The sequence below is a fragment of the Microtus ochrogaster genome, unplaced genomic scaffold, assembly GCF_000317375.1.
Source record: "Microtus ochrogaster isolate Prairie Vole_2 unplaced genomic scaffold, MicOch1.0 UNK103, whole genome shotgun sequence".
In the NCBI taxonomy this organism is placed as follows: domain Eukaryota; kingdom Metazoa; phylum Chordata; class Mammalia; order Rodentia; family Cricetidae; genus Microtus; species Microtus ochrogaster.
Genome location: NW_004949201.1, coordinates 322,482 through 343,457, shown reverse-complemented (window position 1 = coordinate 343,457; position 20,976 = coordinate 322,482). Strand labels below are relative to the sequence as shown.

General features: G+C 50.2%; 1 protein-coding gene across 2 annotated transcripts in view; it reads left to right on the top strand.

The window, feature by feature from the left end:
• The window catches only part of Sirt2 (sirtuin 2), a 25,807-nt gene extending 5,858 nt beyond the window's left edge, over positions 1-19,949 (top strand). For both annotated transcript variants that reach the window (XM_005371266.3, XM_005371265.2), the window contains 12 exons: positions 4,320-4,361; positions 4,463-4,569; positions 4,656-4,712; positions 9,512-9,580; positions 13,871-14,000; positions 16,510-16,569; positions 16,793-16,848; positions 16,959-17,035; positions 17,117-17,168; positions 18,924-18,994; positions 19,095-19,161; positions 19,254-19,949. In XM_005371266.3, coding sequence (XP_005371323.1) covers positions 4,320-4,361; positions 4,463-4,569; positions 4,656-4,712; positions 9,512-9,580; positions 13,871-14,000; positions 16,510-16,569; positions 16,793-16,848; positions 16,959-17,035; positions 17,117-17,168; positions 18,924-18,994; positions 19,095-19,161; positions 19,254-19,409 — 944 coding nt within the window. In that variant the 3' untranslated portion in view covers positions 19,410-19,949. The remainder of the gene's footprint in view (positions 1-4,319; positions 4,362-4,462; positions 4,570-4,655; positions 4,713-9,511; positions 9,581-13,870; positions 14,001-16,509; positions 16,570-16,792; positions 16,849-16,958; positions 17,036-17,116; positions 17,169-18,923; positions 18,995-19,094; positions 19,162-19,253) is intronic.
• The last annotated feature ends 1,027 nt before the right edge of the window (positions 19,950-20,976 follow it).

The following is a 20,976-nucleotide window of genomic DNA, read 5'->3' as shown; positions in this document are numbered from 1 at the left end:
GGAGTGAGGCGCTTGGATGTTGTTCTCGAGCCCCACAAGTCTGACAGGTTTGTCTGTGTGTGCTGTGTGTGTGGCTGGAGCGGGGAGGGCAGCTGCACACAGGAGACCAACCCAGCTCCTACTCCAGAGGGCACCTTTGCACAGAGAACCAGGCCACACTGGCCCAGACCGAGTCACATGACTGCTCTGAACTCTGCCTCCTCTGAGTTCCCTGTCTCTGATTGGCCACACCTGAGTCGCTGCTTGTTTTTGAGGGATGGCACAAGTAGGTGCTGAGGATAGAGCCCAGGGCCCCCACAGGCTAGGCATGCACCACTGAGCTGCCGGCCCAGCCTCTTTTCACAGTTGTATGCTGGATGGGTGTGAGTTTACGCTACAGTCCCTGAAGGTTGATCTGCCCACCTCAGCTTCCCAAAGAGCTGGGAATATAGACCAACAGCACCAGGCCCTCTGGGGTGACTCAGGGTGAGGCTCATTATCAGGAGTGTGACTGTGCCCAGCGCGCTGGCACACCTGCAGTCCCAGACAGTCTGGAAGCTGAGGCAGGAGGGTCTAAACTCAAAGTCAGCCTGGGCTTCATAAAACAAGAGGTAACCAGAGACTGAGGAGCTCTGTCAGGCCAGAGTGCTGCCACACCAGCGTGAGGACCTGGGCTGAATCCCCAGCACCCGCCTAAGACGCTCAGTGCTTTTATGCCCAGGGCTGGGGGATAGAAGCCCCAGGTCCCAGTGAGAGACCCCGCCTTAACAAATGCGATGGGGATGGGGATGGCTTAGCAAGCAAAGGTTACCACCAAATCTGGCATCCTCAACTGGATCCCTGGAACCCACATGGTAGAAGAGAAAAGACTCAGAGGTTGTCCTTTGATTTCCACACCTTTGCTGGGCACACACACGCCAATAAATGTGTGAAAAAAACAAAAACAGGTGGACAGCTCCTGAGAAACATCACACACACACACACACACACCCCAGAAGAAACAATGATTAAAGCAGGACTGTCTTGAGAGCTGTGGGTGTGTTTGCTGTGCTATTATTACAGGAAGCTTGTCTCAGACGCCAACTAGCTGGGTCACCAGCTAGTGATATTTGTATTTCTCGTTGAGCAAAGTCTGAGAAACCAGGCCCTGGCGGTCCTCAGCGGGAACAATGGGGCTTTGAGGGTCCTGAACAGCCCTTTGTTGAGGCCGTCTTCTCCAGTTTCCCCCTCGTCCAGCTGCTCATCTCCCTCCTTGGCAGCCAGGCTAGGCGGCTGAGCCTCCCTCTCCTGCCGCAGGCTGGGCCGTTGCCTGCAGAGAACCCCGGCAGTGGCCAGGAGCCATTGTCTTTTCTTCTCCGTGCACTCAGATCTTAAAGTCACTGGCCTAGAGGGCGAGGGATTTAGGATAAATGTGATTAGTCAGCCCATGGTTGTTAGGCAGGCTCTGGGCTAAGAACTTCCCAGACGTCTTTGTGCCTGGTTATCACAGGAGAGCTGTGAGGTCTCTCTGGCAATAAGCTAAACAGGAGAGGAAACAGGCACAGAAAGGCCATGACTTGGTGCAGACATCTGGCAAGTAGCACAGTCAGAATTTGATACCAAGGTCCTGCCCTGTAGCTGTGACTGTCTCGCCTCGGTCCCCCAAATGTTGTATTATAATCATACACTAGCACACTCAGGCCCCAGAATCTAGGATGTGTTCCCCAGTCTCAGTGCCCATGATCTGCAGCCAGACTAGGGACAGTTACATCCTGAAGAAGCTGAGTGCCCAGGCTGTGGCTTTTGTTTTTTGTTTGTTTGTTTTTTTAAAACATTTTTGTTGTTTCATTTTGTTGTTTTTCAAGACAGGGTCTCTCTGTGTAGCCTTGGCTGCCCGAGAACTCGCTTTGTAGACCAGGCTGGCCTCAAACTCATGGAGATCTTGCCTGCCTCTGCTTCCCAAGTGCTGGGATTAAAGATGTGTGCCAGCACACCCGGTTTAGACATTTTGTGGGTGATTGTGTGTGTGTGTGTGTGTGTGTTGGTGTAGGTGCACGTGTGCTCGGCAGAGGACAGTTTTCAGGAGTTCGTTTTCTCCTTCCACCATGTAATTTCTTGGAATCCATCTCAGGCTTAGCCGCACGCAAACGCCTTTATCCACGGAGCCATCTCACCAGCCTTTGACCTTTGTTCATACTTCTTGTCCTTTAAACAGAACACCCCAGGGGTGCCCAATTCATGGGACACCACACTTATGTCTGTCTATCAGCTAACAGACAGATGCCAGGGCTGTGTCTCTGGGCTGCCTTCCAGCCAGCAGCTGAGGCCACAAACAGGGCTATTTCTGCCCAGCTATGTGCTTATGAATGGATTCGACCATATCACCCATCTTCTTTTTTTTCTTTTCTTTTTGTTTTGTTTTTCGAGACACGATTTCTCTGCGCAGCCCTGACTGTGTCTTGGAACTAGCTCTGTAGACCAGACTGCCCTTGAACTTACAGAGAACTGCCTGCGTCTGTCCTCCTAGTGTCCTCCACTGCTGCCCAGCACCCATCTTCTTTTCTAATAACTATTAAAAGCCGGGAGCCCCAGCACTCGGGAGGCAGAGGCAGGTGGATCTCTGTGAGTTTGAGGCCAACCTGGTCTACAAGAGCTAGTTCCAGGATAGGCTCCAAAGCTACAGATAAACCCTATCTCAAAATAAACCAAATAAATAAATAAAAATTAAAAAAACTGGGAGCAAAGCTCTCACAAGGATACAAACCATTGAGGTAGGAGTAGTGGCGCACGCCTTTAATCCCAGCACTGGGGAGGCGAGGGGAGGCAAATCTATGTGAGTTCGAGGCCAGCCTGGTCTACAGAGTTCCAGGATAGCCAGGGCTACACAGGGAAAAATCTGTCTTGAAAAAACAAAACAAAAGAAGAATACAACCACGGGTCTGAAAAAGTTCAGTACAATCGAGGATCTAGAGATGTGCTCGGTCAGCAGAGTGCTCCTTGAGCATGCGCAGAGCCCCGAGTTCAAATGCTGGGCGTGGGCAAACTTGGTGGCAGACAGCTTTCATGCCAGTCAGTGCTCAGGACGTAGAGGCACGTAGGTCCCTGTGCGTTCAAGGACAGCCAGGCTCACAGTGAGACCCTGGCTCAAAGCAAAGAAAAGCTGGCCATGGTGGTGCACACCCATGATCCAGCACTTAGAAATGGAAGCATTGAAAGCTGAGGTACAGGAGATTCTGTCCTAAAGAAAATAAAAGGTTAGTGAGTGTAGTGGACTCAAAGGAGCAGGCTGACGGGCGGCTTCTGTGTGGACAGAGCAGCACGGTGAAGGGCTGTGTATAACACTGGAAATGGCTGAAATTGAAACTTGTCACCCCAGCACCTGGAGGCTCAGGATTCTGGGCTATCCTGGACTGCATAGGGAGACACTGTCTCAAAACCAAGGGAAATGACAGCAGACACGCTGGTGCACACCATAGCTTCAACACCCAAGAGGTATAGAGGTACCCTCAGCGGCCAGAGGCATTGGACCACATGGCACTGGAGGTAGCAGGTGGCTGTGCACAGACATGGGTGCTGGACACTGAACTCAGGCCCTCTAGACAAACAGCAAGTGCTCCTAACCTCTGAGCCTTCTACCTAGCCTCATCTTCCTGTTGTTTGTCTTATTTTTGAGAAGGATCTCACTTCTTTGCACCAGCTAGCTGGAACTCACTGTGTAAACTAGGATCTCTTACAGAGATCTGCCTGCCTCAGATTTAAAAAAAGAAAGAAAGAAAGAAAGAAAGAAAGAAAGAAAGAAAGAAAGAAAGAAAGAAAGAAAGAAAGAAAGAAAGAAAGAAAGAAAGAAAGAAAGAAAGAAAGAAAGAAAGAAAGAAAGAAAGAAAGAAGAAAGAGACTTAAAACCAGCAGTGATGGCACAGTTTTAATTTCAGTACTCGGGAGGCAGAGGCAGGCAAATCTCTGTAAGTTCAAGGCCAGTCTGGTCTACATAGCCAGTGCTAGGCCAGTCAGAACTACATAATGAGACTTTGTCTCAAAAAAGAAAACTAATTAAAAATAAGTTTTTAAAGTCATACAATATTGTATCCAGAAAGTAAGCTGTTACCCGAATTTGGTTTGGGTTGATTTTCAAGGTTGGAGGGATGGGACTCCAGCCTTCAAACTAGCCAGCTTTGTGCCCCCGAGCTGGCCCTGCAGCCTTCTCCCCAAGACTTCACCCGCTGCTGTCCACTCCCTCTGCTGTCCCTTCTGGTTAGCTGGGTTTCCTCACCTGTAATATGTGGTTGCCAATACCATCCTCCCCACCAGCAATACGGGTGGGAGGAGAAACCTTATCACATGATATAAACTCTCTCCTCCAGGTCGCAGGGTCATCTGTTTGGTGGGAGCCGGAATCTCCACGTGTAAGTGTTCCCTCTTTCCAGCCAATCCTAGAGGTGTGGGGGCCCTGGAAGGATTCCTGCATGTATGGGGCTAGAACCTCTGACTGAGCGCTCCTCCTTAGCTGCGGGTATCCCTGACTTCCGCTCCCCAACCACTGGCCTCTATGCGAACCTGGAGAAGTACCATCTTCCTTACCCGGAAGCCATCTTTGAGATCAGTTACTTCAAGGTAGTCTCCTGAGATATGGGGAGGGAGTTCCCAGCTCCAGGCCTTATCTTACCTGTCCTGTGGCCTTCTGCTTCTCTCTCCTACAGAAACATCCAGAACCTTTCTTTGCCCTTGCCAAGGAGCTCTATCCCGGGCAGTTCAAGGTGAGGTTTCTTTTTGCCCGGGGAGATTGGGATGAGCAGACAAGGGAAAGAGGCTCCTTATAGGCCCCTCAAACAAGCATTATATGATTGTTGAGAACCCAGGCTCTGGGACTGGCACAGTGGTTCAGTGGGTAAAGGCACTTGCCGCCAGGCCTGATGACAGCTGAGTTCAGTCCCTGGGACCCACGTGATTGAAGGGGAGTACTGACTTCCACGTTTGCACCGTGGCAAGTGCACACCCCCATATAAGTGTGTAAATAGGAAATACTTTTTAAGGGGGGGGGTGATAGATATGCCCATAATTGTAGCATCTGGGAGGCAGACAGGAAGCTTTCAAATGCAAGGTCAGCCTAGACTACATAAACCTTGTCTCAAAAGTTAAAAAAAAAAAAAAGGATTGGAAGAGGTGGAGGGTTGTATGATGTTTTACTCTTTTGGCTTTTGGGGGGCTTGCCACCTAGCTCCCAAATAAACCACACACAGAGACTTATTCTTAGTTATGAATGCCCAGCTTTATCTTGACTTGTTTCTTGCTAGTCTTTCTTAAATTATCCCGACTACCTTTTGCCTCTGGGCTTTTATCCTTCTCCATTGCTGTATACCGTGGCTGACTGGGTGGCTGGCCCTGATGTCCTCCTCTCCTGTTCTCTTCTTCCTCATTTCTCCTTCTATTTATACTCTTTCCAGCCCCGCCTATCCTTGCTCCTGCCTCGCTATTGGCCGTTCATCTCTTTATTAGGACCATCAGGTGTTTTAGACAGGCACAGCAGCACAGCTTCACAGGGTTAAACAAATGCAGTGGAAACAAAAGTCACACACCTGAAAATAATATCCCCAACAGTTCCTTTTTTTTTTCTAAACAAAAATGAAAAAGTTTAACATGGTAAGACTGTGTACAGTACAACAATTATCAAGAAAAGATTACATTCACAATGTGATGGATTCCCGTTCATTTATATCTGGCAAATTAAAAGAAAATACCCCATTATTGATCCTATTTTACTGAATCTATAATTTAATAACTAATTTACTCTCTATTATAACTAAGGAAAACTTCAACTATAACTATCTGGTCTTCAACTCCATCAAAGACCTCAGAGGATAATATTATTTTGAATAACAAAAAGTGCATTACGAACAACTTCCGAAAATTGTATAAATGACAGACACATCTGACTGCCGGACAGTTCCTTTGCAACACTGGGGCATCCATCTTCAGCTTGCAGGCCCATAGTGTCTGGAAGACTTTTCAATGAAGCAGGAAACTTGAATGACTGTTCTGCCTATATTGGCAATTTGTCGGTCACTTTTCTCTGTGTCCTGCAGAATGTCTGGAAGTTTCTTCTGTGAAGCAGGAACCCTGAAGGACCCGTCCAGCCTTGTTTGGGCAAAGTTCAGTGGTCACTCTCCTGTGGGTCCTGCATGTCCAGTTTATACAACATATCGTCAAACAGTCCAGGGAAGAACAGTTTCTTTGCTCAGTGGCTAACCTTGCCACATTGAAAGCAAACTCCGGAAGGAGTTTCTTCATTGCCCATCATCTCTGAAGTAAATGGTGCTGCCAGGAGCAAATGTGTCTCATTGTCATAAAAATCACTAAATTATCTCTGTGAGTTCTAGGCCAGCCTGGTCTACAAGAGCTAATCCTTCGAAACCCTGTCTCGAAAAAAAACCAAAAAAAAATCACTAAATTAACAAAACATTTTTAAGTGCCATATTTTGTGGCTCTTTGAATGGTTTGAAGACCTTCTATCTAAAATATATCTCCATATAATCTGTCAAACATACCTAGACTATCTACAAATTTGATTGTTATAGATGACTAACTCCTGGTCTGTGTTTATTGTCCTATACAGTTCATAATAATAGCTTTCGAAAACTAGAGTTTTATCTTACATTTTAAAATGAACTGGATAGGTACAATACCTTAAAAAAGAGCAAAACATATAAAATATGTTGTAACAAAAATAACCTTAAATTGGTGTTAATATACAAAATATCAATAGACAAAATCCTTTAAACAAGAGTAGAAACATATATACAGCTTTGTAACAAAAATGACCTTAAATTTGTGTCAGGACACCAAAAGTCCTTTAAATAAGAGTAAAACACATATACAGTGTAACAAAATTTTTTTTTTGGTTTTTTCGAGACAGGGTTTCTCTGTGGCTTTGGAGCCTGTCCTGGCACTAGCTCTGTAAGACCAGGCTGGTCTCGAACTCACAGAGATCCGCCTGCCTCTGCCTCCCGAGTGCTGGGCACAAGGCGTGCGCCACCATCGCCCGGCACAAAATTGGCTTTTAAGTTGTACCTATATACCAAAATCCATGCTAATCCAAAATATCCGAGATTAATAGTTGTCTTTTTATCCTATATTCCTCTAAATTATAACAAACATTCACGACCACCAAATAAGCAAAGACCCACCCACACCCATTCTTGGGAATGTGGCCATTGTTTTCTGTAGACTGCTTCCTGCTAAAGGTGGGTGAAGGCATCTTTAGGGTCCCAGAGAGAAAATTTGAGATAATGGCCAAGTCCTGGGAAGGTCAGTGATAACCTTTGTTGATAGATATCACCTGTCAATCTCAGGCGGTCTCCCCTGATCAAACCAGATCCAACTCAACCTGGAACAAACCCACAGCCTCTTGTTTCCTGTGGAAACAAAAACAAAACCACTTCTCCAAAGCATTTTTTATTTCCATTTGACAAATACATGTTTTGACTTTTTTTTAAAGTTAAGGCTTTCTTAAAATATCTAGGCTGCTTTATTTCAACAGTCCCTTTTTTTCAATTCCAGGTCTCTTAGCAACAGTTCTTTGTTTTTCCGCAAACAAAAAATTCAAAATCAATACAATACTATACAGGATCCAGATTCCCTGTGTTTCCCAATTTTACATAACTTTTTTCTTTCATATTACTTTTACTGTCTCTTTAAAAGACTATTATTTTTAATGTATTTTTTTCTATGACTGCCTATGCCCATTTTCTTTCTTAAGCCTACACACATTATAAAACACACTAGAACCTGTTTAGAGATTTTTTTTCCATCTGGATCTTTTTTACTGCATATCTTTTAGCCTTTTTTTGACCACACAAGCAAACTGTAGACTGCTAAGCTATACCTGGATCCTCCGGTGCTCTGGCAGCCGGCTTTGCTCGGGTCAGGTGGTGAAAGCTAAGCCCAGAGTTTGCAGCCTGTTGGAGGTTCATGCCTGAGAACTGTATTAAACGTTTCTAGCTGTGGAAGTCGAACATGCATTGCCACAAGCGGTTTTTACTTGCTGTTTCTAGTTTCTGTTTAGCGCTGCCAGCTGAACAGCAGCGCCTGTTTTGAAGGGGCTGTGGACTGTACCCCCTCCCCAGCTTTCTCAGGCTCGAGATGGATATAGAGCCTTACATTGGAACGCCACAATGTTGTGTGATGTTTTACTCTTCTGACTTTTTGAGGGGCTCTCCATTCAGCTCCCAAATAAATCATATACAGAGGCTTATTATGACTGCCCAACCTTAGCTTGGCTTGTTTCATGCAGGCTTTTCTTAAATTATCCCAACTACCTTTTGCCTCTGGGCTTTTATCTTTGTCTATTTCCTTCTTACTCCGGGACTGACTGAGTGGCTGACCCTGATGTCCTCTCCACGTTCCCTCACTTCTCTTCTTCCTCGGGTCTCCTTCTATTTATCCTCTCTGCCTGCCAGCCCCGCCTATCCTTGCTCCTGTCTCGCTATTGGCCGTTCATCTCTTTGATAGGACCATCAGGTGTTTTCCACACCACAGCAGCACAGCTTCACAGAGTTAAACAAATGCAACATAAATGAAAGTCACACACCTGAAAATAATCTCCCCAGCAGTGGCAAGCTTCGTGTAAGAGCACATAGCGCTCTTGTGGAGAACCAGACTTCAATTCCCAGCACCCATGTCAGGCGCTCACAGTCGCCTGGAACTCCAGCTCCCCGGGGCTCTGACACCTCTGGCCTCAGTGGGCCCTGGAAGTCACATGCATTTGCCCACGCAGACCCATATACATACACATAATTAAAAACAATAAAATATTTTTTAAAAGAAAGGAAGCACTTGGTGGGCTGCAGCAGCAGCTCAGCAGATCAGATTGGCTACTCTTCCAGAGGACCCGGGTTCAATTCCCAGCAACCACATACTGTCTGTAACTCCAGTTCCAAAAGATTCAACACCTTCACACGGACACACATGCAGGCAAAACACCAATCAATGAACATAAAGTAAATAAATCATTAAAAAAAAATCCCTGCAGCCAAGCAGTGGTAGTACGCGTCTTTAGTCCCAGCACTCGGGAGGCAGAGGCAGACAGATCTTTGTGAGTTCGAGGCCAGCCTGGTCTACAGAGCAAGTTCTGGGACAGCCAAGCCTATACAAAAAAACAAAAAACAAAACCTTGAAAAACCAAACAAAACCCAAAACTCCAAATAAATACTAAACAACTTTAAGAAAGTAGAAGAAAGGAGGAGGAATGGGTTGCAGGCCTGACCAGCCTGGCCGTCCTCCTCGCCCTCACCTCGTTACCTCGTGGCTCTGAGCCTCAGTTTTCCCAAGTATAAGAAAGCTGCTGGGAGCCTCAGAAAGGGCTGCGGCCCAGGCCTGGTGGGAACCTCACTGTGCAATTAACTGGCTGGTGAAGGCCGCGAGCCAGCACCACACCCTCGAATGGGTCTCCTCGTCTGTGGTATGGGAGAATGCTGTGCTCATCCTCACTGGGCCTTGGCGTACGGTGGGCATGTGACAGCCCGTGGGTGTTTCCATCACACTGTTACTCTCTCCTCAGCCGACCATCTGCCACTACTTCATCCGCCTGCTCAAGGAGAAGGGGCTGCTGCTGCGCTGCTACACGCAGGTAGGTGGCGGGCGGGCAGTAGGCTGGATGGGTTTGGAACCCTCTGTCAGAACTGGGGGTGGCACAGGCAGGCACAAGGCAAGTGACCAGGGCTTAGCTAGTTTTAGTGAGTGACCTGCAGTGAGCCTCTTCCTCTTAACCTCAGTTTCCCCTTTAGAAAATAGGGACCAGAAATTGGGTAAGTGGTTACATGAAGGAGTGAAGACAGAAGGGGCAGAGATCCAAGGTCATCCTTGGCTACAAAGTGAGTTTGCTGCCAGACTTCAGGCTGTGAAATCTTGTCTTTAAAATCATCGGATAGTCAATTACTTTATTAAAATATAAACTAAATGCACATGAGAATTTTTGATAATAAAAAGATCCTAAGCAACTTCAGGCCCTCTCAAGTCTATTGTGAGGTGACAGTGAACTCCCATCAGATCATCCCACAGCACTGCACAAGGACTCTTGTCTGAGGGACACCATGTGTACCACAGCCATCCCGTCAGGACACTGGGACAGTTTCCTAACAGGTGACACTGTATCATAAAGGAGGTTTGCTTTTTATGACTGTGCGAGCCTGGCCTTGGCTACAGTAGCTAACAGGACACCATGGCCACACTGGAGTGTTCAGAAGCGTGTTCCAGTGGCTGACGTCTAGATGAGTAGCCAGACAGAAGAGTTTGGGCCTCTCCCTCACTCGTCAGTGTGCTCCAGTTCAGACTGCTCTGCGGCAGTGTCCACGTGCGCTATAAATTACACCTCAGAACACAAGCTGGCCAAGCACGGGAACACATGCCTGTAGTCCCAGCATTGGGAGGCTGAAGAAGGAGCACTGTGAGTTCAAGTCCAACCTGGGCTACATAGTGAATTCAAGGCTAGCCTTGCTCGTTAGCCAAGCCCTGCACCCCCCCCCACACACACAAAATAAAAAATAAAAAGGAAAAGCAGAACTCCAGATTGTACAGAGTTAACACTTGAATACTAATAGGTATTGTTTTCCTCTGGCAATCCTATGAGGCACCTGCAGTGTCAGAAATGGCCACCAGGGGGAGGATGAATGGAGGGCAGGTGCCTGGAGGTCCTAGTTGGGGAAGGGACAGCTCAGTCCTTCAGGGGCTGCCCATGCTGAGCACATTCCTAACTCAGAATCAGTCTCATTCACAGAGCAAGGCTCAGGACGAAGGCTGCATGTGGTTCTGTGTGTCTCTGGCACCTTTGTTTGCTAGCTTCCATGACAGTAGATGTCCACCCAGGAGTGGCACTGCCAGAGCAAGCAGAGCAGACACCCCTGCAGTCCTGGTGCTGAGGGTCTCATGTGTGACAGGACAGGAGGGATGTGTCACAGACACACCTAGCATGTCAGAGGGTCCCAGGCCGAGGCCAGTTGGAGCTGTAGGAGTGGGTGCTAGCACACATAGGGTAGGCATGGAAGCCTCACCAAGAGGGTTGACGCTGAAGCAAAGACCTGAGACCTGGGAGGGAGGGAAGGAAGCTTCAGGCAGAGGCTCACTATGAGTGTGTGTGGGGACAGGAGCAAGGGAGCCTCCGAGAGCAGGCAGGAAGCTGCCATGTTTGTCCAGCCAAAGTGGCTGGAATACGGACCTCTGATGAGGGCCACTGAGGAAGAACAACAGGAAGGTCAGGCATCTCTTTGGAAGATGAAGCATGGATGGGAAGGTGTTGAGGAGATGGCATTCTGCCTCGAGACCCTGGGAGATAGCTCCATAGAGAGTGGGGGCAGCTGGACATGGAGCCGGGGCTGAGCTTCGGAAAGGCTGCTGGAGAAGTCTGTGCGTGTTGATTCAGATGACGGAGTGAGAACATGACACCCAGACAAAGCTAGCTGGGAGTGAGGGCTGCCAAGTGCCCTGGCTGCTGGCACTTTCAGATGACATCAGAAAGCCAGCAGAAGCCTGTTCAGTGCGAAATGTTCAGATAGCTGACAACTACCCGCAGTATTCTGTAAATTTTAATTAATTTAATTGGTGTGTACGTATTTGCAAGTTTGCACACACATGTGCAGGCATGCCACATCAAAAGTTTGGAGGTCCCAGGACAATTTAATTTTTTATATTTATATTTTTTATATTTATTTTATGTGTGTTTTGCCTGCATATATGTCTGTGTACCAGTGCATGCAGTGCCCACAGTGGCCAGGAGAGGGCATTAAGAGGTGGTATGAGCTGCCATGTGGGCACTGGGAACCAAACCTAGGTCTTCTGGGAGATCATTCAGCACTCTTAACTGCTGCACCGTCACTCCAGCCCCCGCCCCTACACATTTTTGAGTGACTTATTATGTAAAATGTCTAAAGGTGGAAAAAATGTCTCACTTGCCCACTTCGTGACCGTTTTCTTCCTCGGGCTCTTTGCCCTCTTCTCCTCAGTCACTGTTTGAGTCACTGGCCCACTTTCTGGAACACAGCAAACCTCCCTTGTGATTGTGCCGACCCAGCAGCTCTGAAGTTGTGTGGTGCTGTTCTCACTCAGGACACAGGAGCCCATCACACATTAGCAGTTAGGATCGCCCGAGCCGCTGTGGTCCCACAGAAGAACGGCTGCAGGTCTTCCAACTGTATATGTGAAATTCACAATATAGAAGGTTCCCTGCATGCTGCTTTTTCCACCCAGCCCCTTGTCTGAGACCCTTCCATGCCCACATTACACAGCAGTACCGTGCTTTCTAATAGCTGAGGATTGATCTTTTTCTCCTCCCCTCCCCCCAGCCCATGGGTCTGGGGTGTGGGGTGTGTTGGGATAGGTAGGCCCCAGGGCTTCCTGCGTGCAGGGGTATCGCTCTACCACTGAGCCACATCCCCAGCCCCGCCCCCTTGCTAGAGTCTAGGCAAATGCATTCCTGCTGAGCCATGAGCCAGGCAGGCCTTAAACCTGTCATCTTTCTGCCTCCCCTCGCTTGCAGTCCAGATTCCAACCAGTGCACCAGGCCAGCTTTACTCTGGTACTGGGGAGAGGCAGCAGTCCCCCACGTCATCATTCCGGGGCACTTAGCTGTGACGTGCTGCAGGGTACCTATGTCAGAGGCACTTTGACCTCTTGGGGGTCATCAGGACATAGCCCCATTGTTCGGGTAGGATCCAACCGGATCTGAGATCCAAACAACCCCTGTGGTCCTGAGCCGGGTTTCCCGAGGGTACAGGGCCTGTGGTAGTTCTCCGTGGATCGCTACACTCCAGTGAGGGGCTAGGTAGACTGAGTGGGCTGCAAAGCTGAGCAGGAAGTGCAACTTCCAGGTGTGGGGTCAGCACTTCAGTGGGAGGTTCTCAAGGTTGGGGCTGTCTCAAAAAGACATGACTTCCCGCAAAGAAACAAATAAGCCATTCTTTCATTTTATTTATTAACGTGAAAAAATCGGATGACATTTATTTAGTGCGTGTGTAGAGTTTAGAGGACAACTTGGGGGCGTTGTTCCTACTATCACGTGGTTTTCAGGGGGTCAAAATCAGGTTGGTGGCAAATACCCTTACCTGCTGAGCCATCTTGTCAGCCCCTCGTTGTGGTGTTTGAAGATGGTCTCACACTGTCAGCTGGGCTGGCCTGGAACTCACTGTGCTGTTTACACTAGCCTCAGACTTGTAGCAGTCTGGGATCATAGGCCTGAGCCACTACGCCTGGTCTTATTTGTTATCTATTTCAGTTTTTTTATTTGTTTGTGTTTCAAGACAGGGTTGTAGGCACTGTGTAGCTCTGGCTGTCCTGGAACTCACTCTGTAGACCTGGCTGGCCTCCTATTCACTGAGATTGCCTACCTCTACCTCCTGAGCACTGGGATTAAAGGCGTGCACTACCAGTTTTTGAGGTGGGGTCTTCCATGTAGCCCTGACTGGGCTGACACTAGCTGTGTAGCCCAGGCTGACCTTTGCTTCCAGCAGTCCTCCTGCCTCAGGCTCCAAGTGCAGGGATGCAAGCAGCCACCTTGATTCCTGAGTGGATTCATTTATTATACCAGTGCTTAGCCAGAGCTGTTGCGTACTCAGGTTGGGGCCTGCATAGGTGTAGTTGCTTTAATAACTTGTGGCAAATGGTGGGAAGCGTGGCTGTCTAACACAAGAACTTCTCTGAAGAGTGGGAGAAGTGGCCCGAGTTTACAGAAGGGTCAGATGGGGCTGATGATCAGTGGGTCTGGCCTTATTGAAATTTGAGCCTGGGCAGACTTTAAGCAGCCCTGACTGTTAACCCTTTGGTAGCCCCACTGGAAGAGTGGGAACTTTGTACATACCCTCGCCGTCCCCCCTCTCAGAGCCCACGAGGGCAGGCTGTCTTCCTGACCTTCCCCTGTCTCCCCATCCAGAACATAGACACGCTGGAACGAGTGGCGGGGTTGGAGCCCCAGGACCTGGTGGAGGCCCACGGCACCTTCTACACCTCACACTGCATCAGCTCCTCCTGCCGACAAGAGTACTCGCTGAGCTGGATGAAAGGTGAGGCCCTGGACAGCATGGACGAGGCCACGCCTCCCACTCCTTGCCCGTGCTGTAGCCAGGTTTCCATGGGCTTTGGCACCAGTGTGGTCCTCTTGAGCTCCTTAGCCCTTGCTAGTTAGTGAGTTGCTTGGCATCTTTTGAGACTAGATTTGTCTGTGTAGCCCAGGCTGGCCTTGCGCTTTCGCTTCTGCCTCAGTCTCCCCAGTGCTGAGACTGCAGGCACTCAGCTCTCCTGCTCTTTATAGTGCTGTAGAAGCCCCAGGGATTCGAGGTGGCGGCCAGTCTCTGCTCCCTTGCCACCCCTTCTGCCGGGCTATGGTACATATGAACTACGGAGCACGGCCAGCTGCACAGAGACTCAGTGTCGGCTCACAGCCACCGTGTCACAGAGTCACTGAAGTCATGAGCATTTAGCTCTGTGACCTGCAAGGTGTTTCGCCATTTTACACTCAAGTCCTTACATCAAGGCAAACACAGCGTCATCCTAAAGACAGCGCTGAAATGAGGGAGACCTGTGTCTGCAGCCATTATGGGGCCACTGCTCCATTCATTCTCTTTTAACACCAGACAGGTCCCAGGGAGTGAACTTGACCTGTTAGGTTTGAAGATGGCCTTGCCTTTTTTTGGGGGGGAGGGAGTGGTTTTTCGAGACAGGGTTTCTCTGTAGCTTTGAGCCTGTCCTGGAACTAGCTCTTGTAGACCAGGCTGGCCTTGAACTCACAGAGATCTGCCCGCTTCTGCCTCCAGAGTGCTGGGATTAAAGGCGTGCGCCACCACTGCCCAGCTGGCCCTACCTTCGGAACTAACTTGCTGGCTCAGAACATTTTAAATTTATTTTTGAGACAGGGTCTCTAGTTATATAAAATTTTTGTGTTTATTGATTGTGAGATAGAGGTAGGAGAATCAGGAGTTCGGGGCTAGCCTTGGCTACATAGCAAGTTCCAGACCAGGCTGGGCTACATGACAAAAAATAATAGTAAATTTTCTAAGTTCCGTGTAGCTCAGACTTCCATAGTAGACAGGGAAATGTGTAGAGATGGTACTAGAAGCACACGTGACAGGGCTCACTACTGTCACTGTCCCGCTTACTTAAGGACAGAGCATCCAAGAGAAAGAGCCAGTCCCACGCCCTCAGTGCCAGCCCCAGCCTGTTTCTAGCAGCCATTGTGCTGAGTCTGAAGCTGCTGTGTCACTCTGCGAAGCTATGTTCTTTATGCTGACTTCACAAAGCTCCTGGTGTCCCCTCGAAATCAGGACAGCTGTGGCTTTTGTGGCAGAACCCTGGAAGGTGACGCCTTTCTGACAGAACGCCAGCCAGCTGTCCCCAGACTGAGGGCTCCTGAGCAGCCCAAGTGTGCACAGCTGGGGTGGCGGACAATGGGCATCACCCCGTATGTCCCTGTGAAATGGCGTCTGCCACCTGCAGAACAGCATGTTGTTTGTACAGCAACACCCTGAGTGGTGGCGGCTAGAGTCGCGCTCTGTGAGCCAAGAGATGAGGGGCTGAGCAGCTGAGGACAGTTCTGCGGGCTGCAAATGACAGACCCACTTTTGAGCTTCCTGCTGTCCTAAGGGCAGGACTGGAGAAGGCTGTCATAGAGTCCATGCCCCCTGTCCCCAGGCAGATGAGCTTGAGGTTGGCTCCATCCCAAAATTATCTGGATGTCCTTTCCTGACCCAGGGGCAAATAGGACTGCTCCAAGACCCATAGGAAGGGCTTGACTCCCATTCCCCAGATGGGGGTCTGGTGGAGTCCAGGGTGCCTGTCAGGAGCATGTGGGTTTGCTCCAGTGTTGCCGGCTCATTCACTAGTTGTAGGCAGTGGTGCTTGGGGCCACCCCCTGGATGCCTGGAGAGGAAGGTGACAGCTCTCTAAAAAGGGAGCACTTCTTTATAAGCCGGAAGGATACCCCAGGAGATCCCTTAGTGGTGGGGGGCACTGTTTGTTTTGTGGTGCTGGGGACTTAGGCATGCAAGGTCATGTGCTCTACCACTGAGCCATGCCCCAGCCCCTCACTGGGAGATTCTAGGCAGGGGCTCTACTGATAAATCATGTCCCAAGTCCCATAATGTTCCCCCCATTGAGCAACATCCTTAGCTCTTGGGTTTGTTGCTGTTGTTAAGTATTTTCGCATTTATTTGTGTGTTTGCATGCGCATATGGATCTATACATGCACAGCATGCCTGTGGATGTCACAGGACAATCTGCAGAAGTTGTTCCTCTCCTTTTAGCATGTGGGTCATCAGGCTTGGCAGCAAATGCCTTCATACAGTGAGCTACTTCCCTGCCCCAGCTCTGGGTTTTTGAGACATGGTCTTGCTGTGTAGCCAAGGCTGGCCACGAACTCACAGCCCCTCCCTCCTGAATTCTCCCAAAAGCAGGCTTAGTGGCATGCACCACTGTCACCTGGGATGCATTTATGTTGACAGTAGGGAAGGACAGAAGAGGGCTGCTCCAGTCCTGGAAGGCCTCATACCTCCCTCTCCCTCCTTCTTTCCCACCCAGAGAAGATCTTCTCAGAATCAATCCCCACGTGCGAGAAATGTCAGAGCGTGGTAAAGCCTGGTGAGCCTCAGGGCCTGGGGGGACTGGAGCTGGGCCCCTCTCCCCCACTGTTCCCCACACTTCACCTCTGGTCACCTCTGCCTTGTGGCCCATCCCCTACTGTCCTGCAGAGGGTGGGTATCTGTGCCACCTCAGGCCCCAGTCTGCCCCTGACTCCTGCCTTTCTAGCTCTGTCTCCCATCCTCCTCTCCTGTCCCTGTGTTCCTTTGTCTGTCTACCCCAGACATCGTGTTTTTCGGTGAGAATCTTCCGCCGCGCTTCTTCTCCTGCATGCAGTCAGTAAGTGTCCACCCTGGGCGCGGCCCACTTGGGCTGCCTGCTGGGCTGGAGTGGAGGTGGGACACAAAGCCCGAGCAGTGGGGTCCAAGTCCTTCCTGTGTTCCCTGCAGGACTTCTCCAAGGTGGACCTCCTCATCATCATGGGCACCTCCCTGCAGGTGCAGCCCTTCGCTTCCCTCATCAGCAAGTAGGTTGAGGGCACAGGGCTGGGGGTCAGCTGGGAACAGGGCACCAGGGCAGATCTTGAATCCCAGCTCCCCATTCCCAGGGCACCACTGTCTACCCCACGCCTGCTCATCAACAAGGAAAAGACCGGCCAGGTGAGTCTGTCTCAACTCCCCGCTCTCCCTCTGCACTGGGGGCAGTTTCACCCTCTTCCTCAGGAGGATGAGAGCGGTTTCTGTATCCTACCTGGAGAGCGCCAGTGCTTTAGACTTGCCAGCTCAGGCTGGAGAATATGGGAATGGGGTGCTAGACCAGCCGGACGCTGCAAGCCTCTGCACCACTCTGAATTCCTTTGAGCCAAGGACGGAACCATACCTTGAAGCCACTGAAGCCCAAGTGCTTCCTGGGATCCAAGAGACCAATCAGTGCACAGCTGACTGCCAACTGAGACTGCCCAGGCCTGACTCACCTCTCCAGGGGAGGCCTTAGTCCTGAGCAAGAAAGAAGATGCATAGGAAGGGGTGTGGCCAGCCTCTGACACAGCCACCAGGGGCATAGTCTCTCCGTGGGTCAGGTCACAGTATTCAGGCATTACTATTCTAGTACCTTCTTACATATCAGAGTCGGGGGACAAGCCCCTCGTAGGCAGTGGCTGACTGTTTATTTGGAGCACACACATCCTATGCTGTGTCTCCCCGACATGTGGCTTGATGTGGTGTGAGCTCTGAAGACAGTTATGAGACAGGCTCCCATGTAGCCCTGGCCTCTCAAACTCACCAGGTGGTTACAGATGGTCTTGAACTCCTGCTCTTCCTGCCTCTGCCTTCCAAGTTCTGGAATTACAGGCTTGTGCCCCACACCTGGCTGTGTTGTTTTGGAGGAGCTTTTTGTTGTCTTGTTTTGTTTTGTTTCAGGACAGGGTTTCTCTGTAGACCAGGCTGGCCTTGAACTCAGAGATCCACCAGTCTCTGCCTCGTGCTGGGATTAAAGGCGTGCACCATCACTCCCTAGCAAAGGTCTAGAAATGTAAACATCACCAAGTCCCATCCCTAGGGAACTCCTGTGTCTGGGTACTCACTACCAGCAACCGCTGACAATACAAAAAGAGGGGACATCTCTGGTGGATGGAAGGCTCTGGGGGAAAAAGCTCAAATAAAATGATAACACCCTCCAAATCAGATTCTGATTAAACGTGTGACAAATCTGAGTGGACAGGAAACAAAGGGCACAGAAGAACACCTGAAGTGACACAAGAAGGATGGTGGCCTGTGTTTGCGATCCACACTGGAGAGGCAAAGATTGGTGGGTCCCTGGGCTCACTAGACAGCCAGTCTCACCAATTGCTATTCCAGGCCTGTTGGGAAACCTTGTCTCAAAAAGAATATGTTTGGGCTGGGAAAATAGTTCAGTGGCAGAGTGTTTGCCTGGCATACACAGAGCCATGGGTTCAAGCTTCAGCAGTGACAGAAAAAATAATGGTTTTGAACAGGAGAGATTGCTCAGTGGTTAAGAACACATTCTGCTCATCCAGAAACCTAAGTATAGTTCCCAGTACCTGTGTTAGGTAGCTCCTGACTACCTTAAGCCCAGTTCCTGGGATCTGACACCTCTTCTGTCCTCTGAGCACCCTACACAAAGGGCACACATACAGAGACACGCATGCATGCTACATACACTTCAGAAATAAAAACAAGCCAGGAGTGGTGGTGCATGTCTTTAATCCCAGCACTCAGAAGGTAGAGGCAGGTGGATCTCTGAGTTCAAGACCAGGCTGGTCTACAGAGTGAGTTTTAGGACAGCCAGGGCTACCCAGAGAAACCTTGAGTAGATAATAAATGTAAGCCAGGTCTGGTGGCTCTGGGAGCTGTCCTGTCCCCACAGACATGCTCTTATCTGTCCTATCCCCACAGACAGATCCCTTCCTGGGCATGATGATGGGCTTAGGAGGTGGCATGGACTTTGACTCCAAGAAGGCTTACAGGTGAGGCCTGGGCATGGGGGAGGGGGCAGAAACAGCTTGGGAAGGAAGACAGAGACCAGCCAGGCCTCAGCTCACTCTCTAACTCCTGCTCACACTGCAGGGATGTAGCTTGGCTAGGTGACTGTGACCAAGGCTGCCTGGCCCTTGCCGACCTCCTTGGATGGAAGGTGAGGAGCTAGGCCACCCAACCCATCCTGAGCCCAGCCCCATGAGGATATATTATGGTAACCTTTGACTTCTCTGACCTTTGCCCCTGCAGAAGGAGCTGGAAGACCTTGTCCGGAAGGAGCATGCCAGCATAGATGCCCAGTCAGGGTCCCAGGCCCCTAACCCCAACACTACCACCTCCCCTAAGAAGTCCCCACCTCCAGCCAAGGAGGTGGCCAGGACCAAAGAGAAAGAGGAGCACCAGTGACCACTACCTCCCAAACAGGACAGTGGAGTCCCAGCCAGCACGGTCCCTCTAACGTGCAGCTGGTGTGGGGCTCAGGAGATCCTTCATTCTCTTAACCAGGGTCCCCAACTCAATCCCAGAAAATTCTAATATTCCTGAGGCTGAGGCCTGCACAGCCCTTCTGTAACAGCCCACAGCCTCTAACCTCCCCCCCCCCCAGGGCAAGAAGCAAACTTCCCTAACTTCTAACTACTCCCAGAGATCAGGTTACCCCAAAACTCCTAACTGTGCCAGAACAAGGTATTTCTCTATTGTTCTCAGGGGACCTGTGGCTAAATCAAATTAACTTACCCCACACAGGGGCTGGACTTCTTTAGTGAAATATGACTTCACCCAGAGGATGGGGCCTGTGGGGTCTCTGCCTCCCACAGACAAAGTGGGTGCTGTCTCCCCTTTCCTAGAGACCCACTTGCCAGCCAGTGGGGGATGGGCAGGGGACCTTGCTTATTGGAAACAAACTAAAACCAAAACAAACTAATCAAGCTGTGTGGCCTCTGCTTCTTTTGTGGGTACCTGCGACAGCTGGGGGGGAGGGGTGGACCCTAAAGACACCATATGACCATCTCTGGCTCCTGGATCTTAGGAGTGATAGTGGGAGGGGCCAAGAGGATGCCCCTGGAGAGGGCGGCCTGGTGACTTTCACCCTGGCTCTTAGCCTGCCAGAGGTCCAATCCAAAAGGGGAGCCCTTAAGACTGATCCCGGAAAGGGAGAGGAAGGTGATTTCAGATGCCCCCAGCCCCGCCTCTTCCCCTGCATGCCGGCTTCCTCTCTAGAGAACACTTTCACTTCCTGCTGCTCAGGCTCCCCTCGGAACAGGTAGGGCCCCTAGGGACCCAGCATCTGGCTTTGGTACCACAGCTGCCTCCATCCAACCCTTTCCAGCACCACCCATGTCTGGGTCTCCTCCCAAGGGTTCTGGAGGGGAGGAGCACCCCCCCCCCCGCCCGCTTCCTTGCTTATCCCTGAGGTGTGCCTGACACCTGCCCCCATGACACTTGGGGCCTCCATCAGCAGCTAATTGATTTAGATAGCTGCTGATTATTGGGCCTGCATACAACACCCTGACAAATGGAGCCTCCAGAAAAGGGCGCTTCTCAGCCCTCCTCCCAGCAGTCACCTAAGCTGGCCTTGGCTAAATATTTCAGATGGGAAGATGGGGGTTGGGGCATATGGATAGATGATGGAAAGACACATTCCCTACTCCTGAGACTGCTGTGGGGGAAATATCTAGAAGGGCTAACACTGAGCTGAGAACCCTTTATAGGGTTTCCTTCTCTGTGAAGAAGTCAGGGTATAGTGTGGGCAGGTTGGCACATGCCTGTGACCCAGAACATGGAAAGTGGAGGTGGGATGGTCAAGAGTAAGAGGCTATGGATGTGGTGAAGAGGGCCTTGGACCTTCCTCTCTTAGGATTGGAGGGGGTGGGGTGGGAGGGTGTGTGGAGGGAATGGGAGGAGGGGAGGTGTCGCGCCCCACCTTGTCCAGCAAGGAATGATGCGACCACCGGAGCTCTTCTCACTGCAGTTT